Source organism: Littorina saxatilis, linkage group LG1, assembly GCF_037325665.1.
Source record: "Littorina saxatilis isolate snail1 linkage group LG1, US_GU_Lsax_2.0, whole genome shotgun sequence".
NCBI classification, from domain to species: domain Eukaryota; kingdom Metazoa; phylum Mollusca; class Gastropoda; order Littorinimorpha; family Littorinidae; genus Littorina; species Littorina saxatilis.
Window position 1 is genome coordinate 9876083 of NC_090245.1, and position 21340 is coordinate 9897422.

The 21340-nt window shown below is 41.8% G+C and overlaps 1 protein-coding gene and 1 long non-coding RNA gene across 13 annotated transcripts in view; one reads left to right on the plus strand and one right to left on the minus strand.

Moving 5' to 3' along the window:
• The window catches only part of LOC138961060 (GATOR2 complex protein WDR59-like), a 130113-nt gene that overhangs the window by 82259 nt on the left and 26514 nt on the right, over window positions 1–21340 (minus strand). For all 12 annotated transcript variants that reach the window (XR_011454146.1, XM_070332695.1, XM_070332683.1 and 9 more), the window contains exons 12-13: window positions 4573–4803; window positions 1450–1611 (exon numbers count right to left, since the gene is read on the minus strand). Coding sequence is in view for 11 of the 12 variants with exons in the window: in XM_070332695.1 (XP_070188796.1) it covers window positions 1450–1611; window positions 4573–4803 (393 nt within the window). In the remaining variant the exon portion in view is untranslated. The remainder of the gene's footprint in view (window positions 1–1449; window positions 1612–4572; window positions 4804–21340) is intronic.
• LOC138961132 (uncharacterized) lies at window positions 12783–14913 on the plus strand. Its single transcript, XR_011454147.1, has 2 exons — window positions 12783–12867; window positions 13221–14913. It is a non-coding gene; the product is annotated as an uncharacterized lncRNA (long non-coding RNA).

Genomic DNA, 21340 nt, shown 5'->3' on the forward strand with positions numbered 1-21340 from the left:
GAAAGCGAGACACTAGATCTAGATCTGTCTGTCTGCATGTGTAGCCTACTTACAGGGACACGACTGCCAACTAGTCTCGGCCCGCTCAAAATAACAATGACCGAGACTTTCAGTAATTCCTTCGCGTGACGTCTAACCCTCTTACGCCATAATGTGACGTCTTCAAATGTTAAAGTTTCTATCACACACACACACACACACGCACAGAGTTTACCATCGCATAGGCTACACTTACGTGAGCCAAAAAGCAAATGCTTATACAACATAACAGGGGAGCTCTCCTTTCAGACCACTTCCCCCCCATCCCGATAGTAAACTCCCTCTTTTCTGCCCCCCCCCCCCCCCCCCCCCCTACTTTCCTCCAACCACCCTACCCGTTAGAAAGCCCCTGAGTGCATATTTTTAGTGTGTACAGACCCCCAGCCCCTGAGTGCATATTTTTAGTGTGTACAATCATTCACAGGGTGAGAATCAGAAATGAGTACCAGGACTCACAAAAAAAGCAAACTTTTCATGTTTGTGATTATTTGTTTAAGCGTGGCAATTCTAAGCTTGGCGTAACAGCGTAGCAATCAGTCTTAAAACGTAGCATGCCGGGTAGACTGGACTCGACAGCCCTGTAAAGCCACCAGTCCAGGAGAAGGACCACTCCGATATAAAAACACACCGAAGCCGGATGAGCTTGGCCATGTATGGCGCATAACGGTAGCTTTACGCATCAACGCTCAAATGACCGACAACAAAAAAATCTTTTTAACAGTGCAGGAATTTATTGGACAGTCCGGCCGTTTCGAACAGATAAACATGTAAAGTGAAAGCAAAATCGACACGTCTACTCGTCTCTCTCTCTCTCTCTCTCTCTCTCTCTCTCTCTCTCTCTCTCCCTTTTTCTCTCTCTCTCTCTCTCACTCTCCCCCTCTCTCCCCCTCCCTCCCTCCCTCTCTCCCTCCCTATCTCTTACTCGCAAACACCATAAATATTATATATGTATTCCCAAACGGATTTTTGTTTTGATGTACAATTTTCATTCAATTTTCTTTTCATGTTTGCAAGTTTTTCATTTAAACTGTACAATAGCCGCCATTTATATTATATGTAATTTTCTAGAAATAGTGAACACCACTATAAGCATTATGCTTGTTGTTGTTTACTCAATATGCGTTTTTTGTAAATAATGCACAAACGTTAAATAAAACAGTTTAAACCAAATGACCGACAACAACGGAATTTCACGATGTGGTGCTCTACCATTGGAGACCCGCCGGGGTGGAAGAGTGCCGGGCCCTATGCCTCAAAGGGGCCCAAGCCAAGCCACTGGTGGTCCCCGTGCCCCGTTTCGTGGTGAAGCCAGGCGGCAGGTGAGACGGGTAAATGCGACTGGCAACGACAACGACAGTAAAACGTAGCATTTGGCAGCTCTGCCTATACACAACGGCATTCCCGACCTACCTTGAGCAATCTGCTCTGCATGGCGGCATCCAGAGTGGTGGTGAGGATCTGGAAGGACGGTGACACGTTGTTGGGATAGGCCTCCGGGAAAAGACACTCCATGATGACCTTCTGACCTCCGCCCACCCCCGTCACGCGGCACGTTCGGCTCACAGGATCCATCTAAACAGAATTGCAACAATTGGATTATCACATTGTCTACCTGGTTTAACTCATTCGCTGCCTGTCGGAACTGGAATTCCGACACCTGTGTTTAGCGTTGGCTGCGTGCCGGTACTTGAGTTCCGACGGATATCACGAATTTTTAACGGTGTAAACGGTCCTGCTGACCAAGGGAAACAACCCCTGCAATGAACTTCTATCTGTCTACAGTGGTACCATTCACTGTAAACAGTTCCTTCCCTTAAATTGTTGGGATTAATAAAAATTTTGTTGACGGTGTGCGACCCACGTGTTTTGACTTTTCCAAGATGGCGGATCGTTCTGCTGAGACGTAGTAACTTGAAAAGAGTGCTAGAACGTGTTATTCAGTACGGTTCTGATCTTGACCTCAGTGATGATGATAGTGGAGATGATATTTTAGATTCTGGTGACGATTTTGTGCCAATGGACGATCATTTGGGTGATGATTCGGGCAATGCAAGTGTCGATCATGACATTGTGTATGATGAACCCATGACGTAGAAAGTTTTTTTGTTTTGCTTCAAATTGGATATTTTGCCTGGATATGAAGACAACAAAAGGTATGTACTTTCAAATGTTTCATATATTTTCTGAAAGAGTAAGTTCCAAACTTTGCAAAAACATAAGGTATGTAAGGTTATCTTGTGTTGTTGATTTTTAATAATTTTTTCAAAATGGCTCTAAATCGCGCGTTGGCAGGGAACACAGGGGAAATTTAGACGCGCAGCGAATGAGTTAAGGTTATGTACTTCTCTCAAGGGTCCATTACTTGAAGAAAAAGGAAAGCCAGAGAAGAGACTGCAATTAAGCGATGTTATGATGATGGGTGCCAACGTTACCATTAAAGCAATCTTTCTGTTGCTGGGGATGTTTACATTTAGTCAAGTTTTGACTAAATGTTTTAACGTAGAGGGGGGAATCGAGACGAGGGTCGTGGTGTATGTGTGTGTGTGTGTGTGTGTGTGTGCATGTGTGTCTGTCTGTGTGTGTGTGTGGGTAGAGCGATTCAGACCAAACTACTGGACCGATCTTTATGAAATTTGACGTGAGAGTTCCTGAGAATGATATCCCCGGACGTTTTTTTCTTTTTTTCGATAAATATCTTTGATGACGTCATATCCGGCTGTTTGTAAAAGTTGAGGCGGCACTGTCACACCCTCATTTTTCAATCAAATTGATTGAAATTTTGGCCCAGCAATCTTCGACGAAGGCCGGACTTCGGTATTGCATTTCAGCTTGGTGGCTTAAAAATTAATTAGTGACTTTGGTCATTAAAAATCTGAAAAATGTAAAATAAAAAAAAACTAATTATAAAATGATCCAAATTTACGTTTATCTTATTCTTCATCATTTTCTGATTCCAAAAACATATAAATATGTTATATTTGGATTAAAAACAAGCTCTGAAAATTAAAAATATAACAACTACTACCCTGCTCTTCTTGTCAATGTCACTGCCTTTGCCATGAGCGGTGGACTGACGATGCTACGAGTATACGGTCTTGCTGCGTTGCATTGCGTTCAGTTTCATTCTGTGAGTTCGACAGCTACTTGACTAAATGTTGTATTTTCGCCTTACGCGACTTGTTTTCTGTTGTTGGGGACTTTTGCATTTAGGTATAATGAATGTCCTGAGTGCCACCAAGACCAATTTATGCTGTCATGGTAACAGTTGAAATGGGAACCAAAGTGTTCTATAGGACACATACATTGACATTTCCTATCTCATCTCACTAACTGTGGTGTGAGAAAATGTTGTATTCAGCTTACTTGACTCTCAAATTGCTACAAGGTTAGCACCTACTGCACCATAGCAACCATTGCCATAGTAACCATTAAGGTCACCTTGACTGCTTATGCAATCAGATCTGCCAACCCTTCTGAAACCCTAAGTGTAGCAATTTACATTCTTTTGGAATTTTTAGCGTAGCAAATGGTGTTTTAGTGTAGCATATAAAAGTGATTCGCACATCCATAACAAAAACATAATGGCCAATAGTGGGTGTCTGTAGTGTCACTTTGCAGTGTGGATAATGTTTTATGACACAAATTCTTACCGCTACACGGAGAATCTGAAATGAGTACCAGGACTCACAAGAAAGAGCAAACTGTTGCATGCTATATGCTTATTTGTTTGAGCGTACAGATTCTAAGCTTGGCGTAACAGCAAAACATCCCAGACACTGTCAGGCTTTTATACACAGTACAAACACCCTTTCATTTAAACACTCACCGCTTGAGAACATCCTAGGTGCCCTCCGTAAAGAGCGAGCAATTTTCAAAGCATTTATTTTTGTGGGATTTATCTTACCCCTGAGCCATCGTGAACCCGTTTGATCCAGTTTCCTTTTTTTCACAATTTAGTCGTCAGTTTGTGATTTCAATGTGACTCGCTGTAAGCTCATCTGCAATAGCACGTTATTGTGTACCTCTGAATCTAAAACGCAACAAACGGCTGCGATTTACACGAACTAGAGCGGTGGCGGTTGACCGTTCAGAGGAACTGGCGCTATGCAAAACCGTCGTCTGCTACGAGAAAGACATTTTGCGTGACATGTTTCCGGGCTTTTCTTTTTTCAAACTTTCAAAACTTCGAATTGTACTGATGCAAAAAGATTTCTTTTATGATTTAAGAATGTTTGTGTAACAAGCTGTCAATTTATTATTTAGATTTTAAAAGTTAGGTCTAGCGCCTGATAGTCCGTTCGGATAGTCCACGAAAATAAATTCTTTCAAAATGTCTCACTCTCGACAGAAAGCAGCCAGGATGTTCCTGTTCGGTGAGCGTTCAAATGGAAGTATGCTTGCACTGTATGTAGAGGCTCAGGGAGCTCAGTGATGGTTTACGGGAGGCTTACTGTGCCTTTAAATAGTAGCATGCTTTGCTGAAAGCGTAGCAGCTGGCAGCTCTGTGCAGTATCTTATCATTCTCTTTCTCACCTGATCCAGTGTGATGTTGGGGATGTCTGTGTTGAGCTGGCTGAACTCCTGCTGCAAGGAGCGTGCCTGCTGCGCCATGGTGACCGTTGCCACGCTTATCTCCATCTCATCCTCCATAGTGGGCTCGCTGAGCGAAAGGTCTCGGAGGTCCTTCAACGTCGATTCGGATGAGTTGTAGGATGTTCCCGTCAAGTCAACTTCACCAGAGTCTCCCCCATCGTGACCGCATAACTGTTGCAAAATATACAATTCCACAGTGAAAACAGCGACGACAGCCACAATCGTTATTGTCATGATACCCCTAAAAAACAAGAGGCGAAGCCTTCAAGGCTCACGTAAGAAATCGACAAACAGTAACACAAACTCAATCACTCCGTCACACATACACACACACACACACACACACACACACACACACACACACACACACACACACACACACACACACACACACACACACACACACACACACACACACACAGTAAGCATAGGTGAAACTGTGCAAGAAAGCGAGACCCTGGATCTGCCAAGTAGTCTCGGCCCGCTCACAATAACAATGACCGAGACTTTCAGTAATTCCTTTGCGTGACGTCTAACCCTCTTACGTCATAATGTGACGTCTTCAAATAGTTTCTATCACACACGTCGAACACTTTTGACCGAGACTGACGTAATCCATAGACTCGGAAATGTTAAAGTTTCTATCACACACACACACACACACGCACGCACAGACAGACAAAGTTTATCATCGCATAGGCTACACTTACGTGAGCCAATGATGCAAAAAGTCCCGTTTTTGACCACTCTTGCGATCGACACCTGCATCAGTAGGAATAGCAATAGCACGCGAAATACGCAAGGTAGCAAAACAAAACAATCTGTTCAGGGTAGATCATTGGTTTGACTTTCTTCTCGTATGTCAAAGTTGCAAAGTTTTGCCTATTGTGATTTTTTGTCGATTTTTCATTCGGCTCTTCCGTTTTTGTCTGGTCGATTATGAGGGTACCCTTACTTGAGCAGCAGTCACGTGATCCCTGTAAAAGAAATATTAAATCCAAAAGGTGATCCTGAAGGTTAAATGAACGGCCCTAACTGGCATATAAAGTTTTAATGAAATGACACGAGGATTAATGCTTTAATTTTGGTTTGAAATTTGTTGCAATAATTTTTTGGCCAAGTTTATTAACTTCATCCTGGGAGGAGTCAAAGCTTAAGGGGAGGTTCTAGTATAAAATATCACCAAAATCGCTTCAGTTGTGTTTTTATTTAGAATGGGAAATATTAATGGATTTCGGCTCAAATAAAGTCAAATGCATTGCTGACCCATATATTGTGTTAGTTAATATGTCACGACAACTGCCGTTGAGAAACAATTCAACGGAAAAACATACATTATCTAGAAACCGAAAATAGTGATTTTGGCGTTTCCTTGATAATTCTTCAAGGAGCGCACATTTTTTAAAGAAATTCAAAACATACAATAACATGTAATTGGACTACATTTTGTGGAATCAAAATTACGTTATTTTAATTAAAACGTTGATTTCATCATATTTACATATAACGGTTTTAACTGACAAGCTATATTTTCTTTGATTTTATCCCGACCCACAAACGCCTTCCACAAAGTGTAGTCCTATGAATACTAAAAAGCCATGCTACGTTTTGTTCCAGTCGGTTGAGAACATTTTGAGTTATCAAGGAAACGGCGAAGCAAGGTGCCGAAAACATCATTCTGAGAAAAAAAGGCTTCAAAGTTTAGATACTTTTTATTCTTGTTGAAATTCACAACATTTCATAAAGATCGGTGAAAAATTAGAAAATAATGGTTTATAACTGACAAAAGCTTGGTTTTCTTCTGAAAAGTACGTATTGAAACTCAGTTATGGACAACGGACCTACTCACAAAATTTCATAAAGATTGGTGAAAAAACGGGATTTAACGGTTTTTTAACTGCCAAAAATCAACTTTTTATTCTTGTTGAAATTCAGTTAGGGACAACCAACCTAACCACAACATTTCATAAAGATCGGTGAAAAATTAGAAAATAACGGTTTATAACGGGTTTTTAACTGCCAATAATTAACTTTTTCTTCTTGAAAAGTTTGTATTGGAGATCAGTTAGGGACAATGGTCCAATTTTGGTGTAAATCCGACGATTAGGGACCAAGAAACAAGGAGCAGAGTGTTTTTTGGCGGTTAAACTGTCATTTTAACGGTTTAATGATTTGGTGAAATTTCTTCCACCACAATACTATACAATGTTTTATCTACCCATTATTGCAAGAACCCCAAAATCACAACTGAAGCGATTTTGGTGATATTTTATACTAGAACCTCCCCTTAACTACAATGGTACCTTCTTCTTCGTTCATGAGCTGAAACTCCCACATACACTCCTGTTTTTTGCACAAGTGGGATTTTACATGTATGACCGTTTTCACCCCGCCATTCAGGCAGCCATACACCGCTTTGGGGGGGGGGGGGGGGGAACAGTGGTACCTGCAATATGAGACCCCCCTCCCATGAGAACACCTCCCTTGAAAGGACACTTTTTGTTGTCCCTTTTGTCTATTTATCTTCACTTGAAATTACCTGTCATGACAGGCCACCTGCACTGTAGGGACACTGTTGGCTGGTCACAAAGGGTGTCCTTTCATCACAGGTACCACTGTACCTAAATATGAACCGCATGAAGCTGACCTAACGCTGGTCCTCAGCGTCCAGTGTGTGTGTGTGTCAAATAAACCTCCAGTCTAACACATGTAATGTAACTACATAGTGCCAGAACTAAATTCGACATCTGGTACTGTTCCATGAATCACAGTCACATACTTCAGGGTTCAGTCTCTTCTTCTTCCGCGTTTTTCACTGTGGGCTGAAACTCCCACGTTTTTACGTGTATGACCGTTTTTACCCCGCCATTTAGGCAGCCATACGCCGCTTTCAGAGGAAGCATGCTGGGTATTTTCGTGTTTCTATAACCCACCGAACTTAGACATGAATTACAGGATCTTTTCCGTGCGCACTTGGTCTTCTGAACTGGGTGGCCGAGTGGTAACGCACTTGCGCTCGGAAGCGAGAGGTTGCGAGTTCGACCCTGGGTCAGGGCGTTAGCAATTTTCTTCCCCCTTTCCTAACCTAGGTGGTGGGTTCAAGTGCTAGTCTTTCGGATGAGACGAAAAACCGAGGTCCCTTCGTGTATACTACATTGGGGTGTGCACGTTAAAGATCCCACAATTGACAAAAGGGTCTTTCCTGGCAAAATTGTATAGGCATAGATAAACAAGAAGGGCAAAGCCCACACGACTCACATGCTGAACAGACCTTGATCTTTCTTTCAGAATAATTTTACAATAATTTTACAATAAAACTGAGAAAAACAATATTTATTCAGTAAAGAAAATAATTACAGAAAACTTGGAACTTGAAGATATGTAACCTAACGTGAGTTAGTATGAAAATATAATGCATTTCCCTCACACATATGTAGTTTTGGAAGAGTTATTTTCAATAGTTCAAGGTCAAGGTCACTTCAAAATATATACATTTCAACTTTGAAGGACCCCTGCGACCTTGACCTTGAAGCAAGGTCAACCAAACTGGTGTCCAAAGATAGGGCTTACTTTGCCCTGCATAGCATACATAGCTAAGGTTGCCATTCTCAATAACTTCAGAAAAAACTGTGAAAATGTGAAAAACAATCGTTTTTAAGACAACAATTATGGCCCCTGTGACCTTGACCTTGAAGTGAGGTCAAGTTGCCAAACATGTTTCTGAAGATCTTGTAACCATACACCATCAGGCCACAATTGGTGTTGATAGACTTAATAGTGTCCAAGAAATATACAATGTTAAAGGTTTCACAGACGGACGGGGGGGACGGACGCCCGGACGCCCGGAAGGACAGGCGGACGATGTCGGTGAGTATATAGACTCACTTTTGTAAGTATAATGTATTTCCCTCACACATATGTAGATTTGGAAGAGTTACCTTCCATAGTTCAAGGTCAAGGTCACTTCAAACTATGTATACAATCCAACTTTAAAGGACCCTTGCGACCTTGACCTTGAAGCAAGGTCAACCAAACTGGTGTCCAAAGATAGGGCTTACATTGCCCTGTATAGCATACATAGCTAAGGTTGCCATTCTCGATAACTTCAGAAAAAAATGCGAAACTGTGAAAAATGGTCATTTTTAAGACAACAATTACGGCCCCTGTGACCTTGAACTTGAAGTGAGGTCAAGTTGCCGCACATGTTTTTTGAGATCTTGTAACCATACACCATCAGGCCACATCAGGTGTTGATAGACTTAATAGTGTCCAAGACAATCCAACGTTAAAGTTTTCCAGACGGACGGACGGACGGACGCCGGGACGGACGGACGACTCGGGTGAGTACATAGACTCACTTTTGCTTCGCATGTGAGTCAAAAATGTCCACCAAAATACCCGTGTGACTTGGAATAATAGGCCATGAAAAGTAGGATATGCGCCGAAATGGCTGCGATCTGCTGGTCGATGTGAATGCGTGATGTATTGTGTAAAAAATTCCATCTCACACGGCATAAATAGATCCCTGCGCCTTGAGTCCGAGTCTGGAGATATGCGCGCGATATAAGACTTCATATATTCATATTCATGAAGGGGGATAAGCCACTAGCAGGTCTGCACATAAGTTGACCTGGGAGATCGGAAAAATCTCCACACTTAACCCACCAGGCGGCCGCGGCCGAGATTCAAACTCACGACCTTACCACCCCGCCACAGCGCCCGTCTGGCCGAGATTCAAACTCACGACCTTCCGATTAAGAGGCCGACTTCTTACCACCCCGCCACAGCGCCCGTCTCAGGGTTCAATGAAAAGGAAGGGAAAGGCATGGGTGAGGAATAAAGTCAGATTCATTTCCAGTTTGAATATTTCTCTTGCACCTCCCGCTTGGCATTGATTGATGGCTACCATAGACACAGACCTGGAAGAAAAGCCTCATAAACTAATCAACAGATTTTTGACAGATCCAGTGGGTTTTTTCTTCATGGTTACGTCTAACCTACCAAGCCCTACGAGACGGATCAGTTTAAAACTGGTGCGAGCCCAATTAAAGTGTCACCAAACAGAAAGTCACTTCTTTGCTTGCAAACAACACAACCATCTAATGCTGGATCAATATCTGCTGCCTAACAGTAACACAAACTACCTATCAAAACAAGCCATTACCAAGAAAATGAGAACTCCAAGCATAAGCCTTCCTATAATGGCACCTGGATCAACCATCTCTGCATTTGCCAAAACAAACACACCAAGGGAATCCATAACTTCAACAACAAAAATCATTCATTCACTTTTCAAAATACTTCTTCTTCTTCGTTCATGGGCTTAGACTCCCACGTTCACTCATGTTTTTAGCACGAGTGGATTTTTACGTGTATGACCGTTTTTACCCCGCCATTCAGGCAGCATACGCCGATTTCGGGGGAGGCATGCTGGGTATTTTTGTGTTTCTATAACCCACCGAACTCTGACATGGATTACAGGATCTTTTCCGTGCGCACTTGGGTCTTGTGCTTGCGTGTACACACGAAGGGGGTTAAGTCACTAGCAGGTCTGCACATAAGTTGACCTGGGAGATCGGAAAAATCTCCACTCTTAACCCACCAGGCGACAGCAACCGGGATTCGAACTCACGACCTCCCGATTAGGAGGCCGACATCTTACCACCTCGCCACTGCGCCCGTCTTTTCAAAATACAACGTACATGTATTTAACTCCTGACACTTTTAACTCACGGATGCTGCCAAAGCAATTGGAAGCTAGCACAACCAAATCAAGAAACGGTAGTCTGGATCTGACAGCAACCAGCAGCAAAACTTGACCAGTGGACAACACTGCATCCATCCATTGACCAGTGAACACTCAACACCACCGATCAACCTGCCAGTCAGGGCAAAAGAGTCAGCTGTGTCCGTGAAATAACAGAGAGGGGTATTATAGATACACAGGTAAACAGACAACAGGTGGTGCCGACTATGGTTCACTGCTCTGCTGATCACAATCACACGTAGCGATCAATAAACACCATGCTGATCCTACCTGCAAAACAAACTCGTGTCACACTTGGTTGTGCATCACTGAATTCATTTTGATGGTGCTTGGCACTGAGGTGCCGTTAGGAATAGTCAGTACGTTTGTGGCAGATCTGTCTCTCTCTCTATATCTCTTCCATAGCTAACATTAAATCAAAAGCTCTCTTTAAACTTGGATGTCCATCACCAAATTTGATACTGCACGTGTTGTTAGAAATGTCAGAACAGACTGTTCAGGAAAAAAATCCTGTCATTTTCATCTTCCTCAAATGATGTGAACTTGCACGTGAGGCAAATATGTGTGTGACAAACAGAACTATCACAAATGCAAATGCACAAATGCACAAATCACAAATGCAAATATACACTACAACTTTTTCTTTGTGTGGCTGGCACTAACAACCATCAACATACAATAATACCTGCAAAGTATATCCAGTGCGTCCGCCAATCAAAACTGTCACAGCTGGTTAAACATCACTGGTTTTCACAGCATGCAATGATTGGTATACAGGATATTATGCTTGTGCATATGAAACAAAATTGTCATCTTTAGAAGCAGTATCCTATTTCAAGCAGATTTTCTCAGAAATTATTATAGCTTTACCAGATTCTATGTTCACAGCCTCAGCTAGCAACTGAAGACAGTGGGCACAGTGTTCTAAACATCATGTCTTAAATAACCAGATCTGATTGGATACTGCTGTTACTATCCCAATGTTTGAAAATGTCATGACCGGGACTAAATAAACTGTCAAGTATGTCCTTACTCTAATTGATTGGTGACACCAATTAAACTGAATTAAAGCTGAACTATAAAAGGACTCTGATAGATTAGCCATATGATCTTATTCTTTCATGGCAACTGAGACAGTATGATCTGATCAAAATGAAGGACACTGGGGGACAATGGGGGAAATTTATAACAACAACAGCTGAGCAAAAAGAGCAACAAAACCAACCCCAAGGCTAGTTGGGTTGAACACTGATTAAACTTTGGGGCTGGATTGGACACACCCTTATAGTGGGGCTCCTATGTTGCAGAATCACTCAACAATTAATCACATCTTGTGACAAACATCATACTTCGTGATATTGTTCCTTATGATGTTTTAAATGATTTCAGATACAGAGCCACTTCAGAAATTGATTTTTGTGTTTATAATAATGAATAAAAGGCTGCACCTACAGCAGACGATTTTCATACCAAAAGCCATCAGCAGTAAATATTTCCAACTCAGCAAATGTAAACTTCAATTATTAACAATGCACCAGAAGTTGTCTGGTGATAATATATACATGAAATAATTATTTTCATGGGTACTTTTGTGTTCTGTCATTTAGTTTTATATTTTTTTTAGAAAAGTATATATCCGCAGCTAGAAAATTCAAGATGGCGGCCTCCGTACCAATGCGTGTTTTGATTGAGCGAAAACAACGTTTGTGAGGGTAAGTTTTTAAGATTACCCTTTCATTCACCAATTTCACGTCATTATAATCTTTATTTGTCCCCTCGGGTCTGTTTTTGATCGGCTGAAGCGCTGAAATGCTGCACACTTTCAAATCTTGCTGAAACTGGATTGTGATAGATCTAGATCTATCTGTTGATTGAATGAAAGAAAACCATGCTCGCCACCCACATGATGTTGGACAAGTTAAAAGAACTTTGAATAAAAGGCAAGGAGACAGAGATTGTTCAAGGCATGATAATTAGTCCTGCCTATTATAAAGGACTTGACTTCCATAAGTTTCTAAAAAAACTGAGGGGGGAGGGGGAGTGACTTAGAGTGAGTAGGCCACAATGACAATGACATGTACTATGATGTACTAACTAGTAGGAGGGCCAGCTTGGGGGGGGGGGGGGGGGGGGGGACCATTCCCCATGTCTCTACGGTCTTGTGATCAAACTTTCAAAGATGATAGCTAAAAGACAAAAGTATGCAATAAGCTTATGTGCTAATGAAATGAGAAATGAGTGGTTTTGAAAAAAGTGGTACCTCTCTCTGAGTCTGAGTCTCAACACTGTTACGATTTTGGTGTGTTACTTTTTTCTCAACCTTTTACTTAATTTAGGTTGACCGTGCATTGATGTGCATTTTATTTACACCACATGCAGGTTCCTGAGAACAAGAGTGCTGCGTGAATACATTATGAGCAATTCTGCCGGTGCCACACAAACGAGCTGATTTCACCATTACTATCAAGGTTGGTACCTAATACCTCCAGAGTAGCTGAACAGTTTGCATCTTTTTTTTGATAATTAACAAGTATGCACACATATGCGTAAGATACCTCTGTGAATTTGGTGGGTTTACCATACCCTCACAAGGGTCAACATTCTGTAAGCGACTGTTAGAATTCTAATGAATGTAGCGGCCAGCAAGATTTAAGAATCAGTTGGGTAACTGGAAACAGGTTTTTTGTATTGACCTTAAATAGTAAGAATTATACAAATAGTTAAATTAAAATACAATTTTTGCATTTTATCTTTTGTGTGAAGACTTTGGCTAACTCTCTGAGATAGTAAACATTATTCAAATAAAATTGTCACTTTTCAGCTTTTGTATGAAGGGTACCCCAGGTGGATTTCCTACACCATGGATTTAGAGGAGGCCAGACATCTAAGACGGTCTGCTTCTCATCCCAGCTGATTTCAGTTTTCTGCTTATGAAGTGTGCATCGCTATGGAAAAGGATTCAGCCATTTTTTGCTCACCACATTGCCAAAGCCATTGGCCCCGAGAAGTCACCCTGCCTGCCCATGTTTCACAGTTTTACAGACTGTGATACTGTGTTGTTCTTCGGTGGTATTGGGGGCTTGACAAGTATGGCATGCATTAGTAGACATCACACAATCTTTCCTCAGGTTGTCTGCTCTTCTTTGAGAGCTAAGTACTACTGACAGGTCAGTTCAAGAGCATTTTGTGGTACTTCTGCAGGACAAAACCAAACTTCCTGGGTGTGAACAGTGCTAGAAGGTACCTCTTCAGTCAAAAGCGCTGCCAAATTCCCCCAAACACCCTTACAAGTAACGTGCTGTTGCAGGACATGAGTTTGAGAAGAGCAATCTACCAATTAGACTACGTCAGTAAATATACAGTCAGGCAAACAAGCCAACACCAATAATTGTGGGGCTGGCAGTCCAAGGCTGGAAAGTGGGAGTTATTTTGGACGAGCCTTCAAGAGGTATCCAGCATGTGCCGAGAACGCATGAAGTGTGGAAGTGCCGTACAACAAAATGCTGCAAAGAAGGACTGAAGAGCTCTGCTCTCTGCAGCTGTGCTTGCATGCCTGTGAAAATCAGCAAATTAAACTGTGTAAAAACTATTATTGCACCCATTTTCGTACCCCAACTCAAACATTCATTCCCGTATCATTTTATTCAAACTTTTTATGCCAGTAAAGGCTCTCACAAATGGCACATCTTTCAGATAAAAGAAGATTTAGTTACAGGGGTCACATGACCGCCGCCAAATAAGGGTACCCTTAACGTGGCAAAGGGGATGTGATCACAACTTTAGGTACCCATTAAAAAGTCAAAAAAAATTCATGAGGCACAACATCTATCCAGAACAGGATGAATACTTTTTAGTGTTATGTCATTATTATACCTTTCATTTTTATCAATTTGATTTTTGGGGTACCCTTATTTAGGCGGCGGTCACATAACCCATGTAAATTCAATCTTTTATATTAAAAGAGTTCCAGATAGCCACGTTGTGTGCCCTTAATAGCATAGACAAATGGAATAAAATGGCACAGGAATAAATGTTTTCGTTTTGGTACGAACATTTGTGCGATAGTTTTTTGTTGGCACAGGTTAGGTAAGCCAACGATTCTTCAACCCTGCCATCCACGCCGTCCAACCAATCGCTGCACCATTGATCATGTATACATGTATTGTTATGTTTTAACAATTGTTTCTGTTAGTTTCTATTGCAAGAGAATGACTTGTAGCATCAAATACGCCTGAATACCTTTTTCACAGGCGGCCATTTTGATTTTTTTTTAAAACTACTGATTTTTAAATTTTTCTCGGTTCCTCTGTGTCAGGTTTTGTTAAGCACATAAAACCATACATTTATACCAAATTTGGTGTTTGTCACATGAAATGAAATATGCCTAACATACCCAACCGTTTTTACTGGCGGCCATTTTGAATTTTGTTATAAAAACTACCGATTTTTTAATTTTTCGCGGTGGCTCTGTATCAGGTTTTGTTAAGCACATAAAACTGTACATGTATGCCAAATTTGGTGTTTGTCACAAGAAATGATTGATTTTGCAACATAGGAGCCCCACTATTAGGAAACCAACATCCAGCATCACCCGCCAGGCTCTCACTTGGAACCCGCAGGGGAAAAGAAAGAGAGCGATTCCGAGAAACAGCTGGAGGCGTGACACAGAGGCAGAACTGAAGAGGCAAGGCAACAGCTGGAGGCGGGACACAGAGGCAGAACTGAAGAGGCAAGGCAACAGCTGGGCAGAAGCGGAGAGAACAGCCCAGAACAGGGTGCGATGGAGAAACGTCGTCAAAGGCCTATGCTCTGCTGGGAGCAAAGGGCCTAGGTAAGTAAGTGCAGTATATTTTATCAACAGTACAAGAAAATATCACTCAAAATACTGTCCCAGTGAGATATTCTAGACTAACAGTGGAACCCCCCTTTTAAGACCCTCTTTTTTAAGACTTTCTGTTCATAACCTCTGTAAATTTACCTTTTATTTTAAGACTCCCTCCTTTTTAAGACCTGATTTTCTCAGATGTTTGGAGGTCTTAAAAGGGGGGTTCCACTGTAAAACAAAGGATAAACATATATCTGAAAAAACACAGCATAAAAAGTAATATAAAATTATATATGCTGTCCACAGATTCCCATTTCACCAGGGCCTATGACTTAAGTTATCCAGCACCCACTACTGCTTAGAAGTTTTATTTGTAAGACCAATGTATTTTCTTTATTCAGAGCATAGCAACATATGAACTTATATAGCTACATGTACAAATACAGTATACCTAGTAGTATGACAGAGAGAACGCAGTCTATGTGTATACCTACGTAGTAGTATGACAGAGAGAACGCAGTCTATGTGTATACCTAGTAGTATGACAGAGAGAACTCAGTCTATGTGTATACCTAGTAGTATGACAGAGAGAACGCAGTCTATGTGTATACCTAGTAGTATGACAGAGAGAACTCAGTCTATGTGTATACCTAGTAGTATGACAGAGAGAACTCAGTCTATGTGTATACCTAGTAGTATGACAGAGAGAACTCAGTCTATGTGTATACCTAGTAGTATGACAGAGAGAACTCAGTCTATGTGTATACCTAGTAGTATGACAGAGAGAACTCAGTCTATGTGTATACCTAGTAGTATGACAGAGAGAACTCAGTCTATGTGTATACCTAGTAGTATGACAGAGAGAACTCAGTCTATGTGTATACCTAGTAGTATGACAGAGAGAACGCAGTCTATGTGTATACCTAGTAGTATGACAGAGAGAACTCAGTCTATGTGTATACCTAGTAGTATGACAGAGAGAACTCAGTCTATGTGTATACCTAGTAGTATGACAGAGAGAACTCAGTCTATGTGTATACCTAGTAGTATGACAGAGAGAACGCAGTCTATGTGTATACCTGTATCAAATTCAGCACTGAGTTTGTACTGCAACTTCAAAATGACTTGCCTTGAAGATCAGAATTCTGTATCAAATTCAGCACTGAGTTTGTACTGCAACTTCAAAATGACTTGCCTTGAAGATCAAAATTCTGTACCAAATGCAGCACTGGGTTTGTACTGCAACTTCAAAATGACTTGCCTTGAAGATCAGAATTCTGTATCAAATTCAGCACTGAGTTTGTACTGCAACTTCAAAATGACTTGCCTTGAAGATCAGAATTCTGTACCAAATTGAGCACTGAGTTTGTACTGCAACTTCAAAATGACTTGCCTTGAAGATCAGAATTCTGTACCAAATTCAGCACTGGGTTTGTACTGCAACTTCAAAATGACTTGCCTTGAAGATCAGAAATTCTATATCAAATTCAGCACTGGGTTTGTATTGCACCTCAGTTTCACAAAACCAAAAAGACAACCCGCCAGCTCAAAGTGTTCAGGAACCAAATTAAGTGCTCACAGATGGCATCTGTCGATCGTTGACACAGCAACCTAAAAAGGCACTGACGCGTAGCGTAACCCACCATCAAAGGAAGAGTGCAAATATTATGGGGAAAAAGCAGAGATGGGATGCAAAGAAAAAAAGGAAGCACAAAAACTGAAGTACAAAACCACATTAAGATACAAAAGGGGTATGGGGCTGGAAGGGTTAAAGAAAGTAATAGGGTGTAGAGGAGGGGAGAACAGGGGAGTAAAAGGGGGCTCTGAGGGTAATAAAAGTACAGAGAAAATGTAAGTTTTACGCCCTCACGGCAAAGCCATTAGGGGCATGTTACATGGAAAAACCCGGCTTTGTATGAAAATACGGACGGGCGCTGTGGCGGGGTGGTAAGACGTCGGCCTCTCAATCGGAAGGTCGAGGGTTCGAATCCCGGTCGCGGCCGCCTGGTGGGTTAAGTGTGGAGATTTTTCCGATCTCCCAGGTCAACGTATGTGCAGACCTGCTAGTGGCTTATCCCCCTTCGTGTGTACACGCAAGCACAAGACCAAGTGCGCACGGAAAAGATCCTGTAATCCATGTCAGAGTTCGGTGGGTTATAGAAACACGAAAATATCCAGCATGCTTCCTCCGAAAGCGGCGTATGGCTGCCTTAATGGCGGGGGGGGGGGGGGGGGGATGTAGACAGCTGGCTGCCCGCTGCTAGAGGAGACCTGAAATGGGCTAGGGACCGGGTTGGGTCGTCTCGGGTCAGTGCTGAAATGGTTACTTTATTGGCTGTTGGCCGAACGGACACCCGGGCTTCATATTTTTGCATGCATGTATTCGTGTTTCCAAGGCCTGAGGCTTTCGCTGTGACCCTGGGATCTTTATCGTGCGCATGCGTGCACACGGGGGTGTTCGGACACCGAGGAGAGTCTGCACAAAGTTGACTCTGGGACACACATCCCGCGCCGAACTTGGGGGTTGAACCCACGCTGATAGTAACAACCGGTTTTAAAGCCAGCGCCTCTACCGACTGGGCAAACTCCCCCCCCCCCCCCCCCCCCAATTTGTTGGGGTCAAGAAGTTCAATGGAGGGCAAGGGGTATGGAGTAACACATAGTGTTTTGCTCAGAACATTCCCACCCAAGCAGAGCTGCGCTAGGGGTACGCATTACCGTGAAGCTGGCAGTCAGTGCTACCAAATGTCGTCTGTGTCTACCACTCGGTGGTGACTTAATGTGGGTCTATGGAAGCAGATGCCAGCGCCAGCAATCTGATGCAAATAAAATACAGTGGAATCCCCCTTTTAAGACCTCCACAAGTCTGAGAAATTCAGGTCATAAAAAGGAGGGATCAGTCTTAAAATGGGGGTACATAAACAGAGGTTATGAACCAGACATGAGACCAGCAAATGTTCCAAAAGTAGGAAAGTAAGCCGGGGATGGGGCCCCTGGTGGGGTTCAGGGGCAACGGCCCGGGGGGTCGTGGTGTGTGTGTGTGTGTGTGTGTGTGTATGTGTGTGTGTGTGTGTGTGTGTGTGTGTGTGTGTCTGTCTGTGCGTGTAGAGCGATTCAGACTAAACTACTGGACCGATCTTTATGAAATTTTACATGAGAGTTCCTGGGAATGATATCCCCAGAAATGTTTTTAAATTTTTTTGATAAATGTCTTTGATGACGTCATATCCGGCTTTTTGTAAAAGTTGAGGCGGCACTGTCACACCCTCATTTTTCAATAAAATTGATTGAAATTTTTGTAAAGCAATCTTCGACGAAGGCCGGACTTTGGTATTGCATTTCAGCTTGGTGGCTTAAAAATTAATTAATGACTTTAGTCATTAAAAATCTGAAAATTGTAATTAAAATGTTTCTTTTATAAAACGATCCAAATTTACGTTCATCTTATTCTTCATCATTTTCTGATTCCCAAAACAGATAAATATGTTATATTTGGATTAAAAACAAGCTCTGAATATTAAAAATATAAAAATTATGATTAAAATTAAATTTCCGAAATCGATTTAAAAACAATTTCATCTTATTCCTTGTCAGTTCCTGATTCCAAAAACATATAGATATATGTTTGGATTAAAAACACGCTCAGAAAGTTAAAACGAAGAGAGGTACAGAAAAGCGACGCTATGCAGCACAGCGAAACCACTACCGCGCTGAACAGGCTCGTCAGTTTCACTCCGTTTTGCACAAGCGGCGAACTACGGTCATTGTGAAAAAATGCAGTGCGTTCAGTTTCATTCTGTGAGTTCCACAGCTTGACTAAATGTAGTAATTTCGCCTTACGCGACTTGTTTATGTTTCTATTTGATTATTTTGTAAAACTACTCAAGGGAGGGAGTCTTAAAAGGGGGGTTCCACTGTACCATATTTTGACGGACTACAAGCCGCGACTTTTTTTAAAAAAAATCGCATTGCGGCTTATAAAAAGATGCGGCTAAAACGTTACCTAAACTTGAATAGCATTCACCTAATGGAAGTCGCTGTAATGGCAACAAGTTGGTAGGAATTGCTGAGCTTCCACTTTGTGTTGTGACAAACTGTCCTGAGTTCAGTTCATTCCTCCCACACACTGGAAACTGATTCAGTTTCACATTATGAAGTTTTCTGAAGGGAAAGCCCCGCATTCAAACCACACGATTGGTTTGTAAAGTTGCTCAGCAAAGGAACTACTGCTTCAATGAAACTACATTAAGAATGAATGAAAAATAGGAAGAAAGGGTTTATGGTTCATAAAAAGGTAAACGAAGGGGCCTACCTTTTGAACTACGGAAAATCACAGCAGTTGTATAAAAGCAGATGCAGGCATGCATGTACAGTCAATAATAATTTGAATCTTTCAACAGCTACACTATATCCGGAAAAACAAGTCTTTTTTTTCTCCGATCTGAGCCAATGTGTTAAAAATTGTACTTCAGCAAACTTCTTCTTTTTCGTTCATGGGCTTAGACTCCCACGCTCACTCATGTTTTTAGCACGAGTGGATTTTTACGTGTATGACCGTTTTTAATTTTACCCCGCCATTCAGGCAGCAATACGCCGATTTCGGGGGAGGCATGCTGGGTATTTTCGTGTATTTATAACCCACCAAACTCTGACATGGATTACAGGATTTTTTCCGTGCGCATTTGGTCTTGTGCTTGCGTGTACACCCGAAAGGGGTTAAGTCACTAGCAGGTCTGCACATAAGTTGACCTGGGAGATCGGAAAAATCTCCACTCTTAACCCACCAGGCGGCAACGACCGGGATTCGAACTCACGACCTCCCGATTAGGAGGCCGACGTCTTATCCCCACGCCACTGCGCCCATCTGTTCAGCAAGCAATTCGTTGCTCAAACCCAAAATAACAAACTTGTCGGTCCATCCATGTATTTAAACACTGCTCGGTTGTCATGAACACAAGAATGAACTTCAAAATCATTTCAAATCTTTACTTGTTTATACAATGTTGTACTCTTTCTTTCTTTCTTTATTTCGTGTTTAACGTCGTTTTCAACCGTTCAAGGTTATATCGCGACGGGGAAAGGGGGGAGATGGGATAGAGCCACTTCTTAATTGTTTCTTGTTCACAAAAGCACTAATAAAAAAATTGCTCCAGGGGCTTGCAATGTAGTACAATATATTACCTTATTCCCCCCTCTGCTTCTTTACCTCTGTAAACTTGTAGGGGTAGTTATTTTTCGATAATGACCCAGCAACCAAACAAATAACGACCCAGCAACAGCCTGAATCCTCGATAGTGCAATGGGTTGAGAAGTTGTTCCGTTTCGGTACTACTTTTTGCGACTGAAAAGTTCCGAACGCTCTAACGTACGAAGTATACATCTCTGGAGCAAACAATACAAACATACCGCATTTAAATTAACAACTACAGGCCTGAACACATGAATCTTCATATAAAATCCATGAGTTCGGTTGTTTTCTGAATCTAGATTTGCCGTGCTCAAACGTTCATCACAAGCAATTTCCCGCAAGGCAAGTAACTCATACTTTGTCCAGCGACAAGAGTAGTTCCCCTTCTTTTCACTCAGTTTCTTCGACAACAGACTGCAATCCGACGGTCAGTTTTCAACAATATTTCATTTAATAAACAGATCACACGCAACCAAATGCACACATCTCATCAATTTAAACAACATAATTTCATAAAGCGGTTTCATACACTTGTTTGTTTGTTTGTTTATTTGTTGCTTAACGTCCAGCCGACTACGCAGAGCCATATCAGGACGAGGAAGGGGGGGATGAAGGGGGCCACTTGTCAAGCGATTCCTGTTTACAAATGCACTAACCCATTACTTGTGTCCCAGCAGGCTTTAGTAAAACTAAATTAATACCTACTGGAAGATTACCAGTTTCCAGTATGTTAAAATAGGCTTAACCTATCTACTGCTGGACTTACATCAGAACACTAACAGATTAAACTACACATGAATCGCGAGACAAGCGGCAAGAGAAGAGATTTTTGGAAAAAATACAGGTGAATGAGCAAGAAGGCAGAAAAAAAAAAGACTTCATGAAGAAAAAGAGAGCATGACAGGAAAGAGGAACCAAAAATCTACCT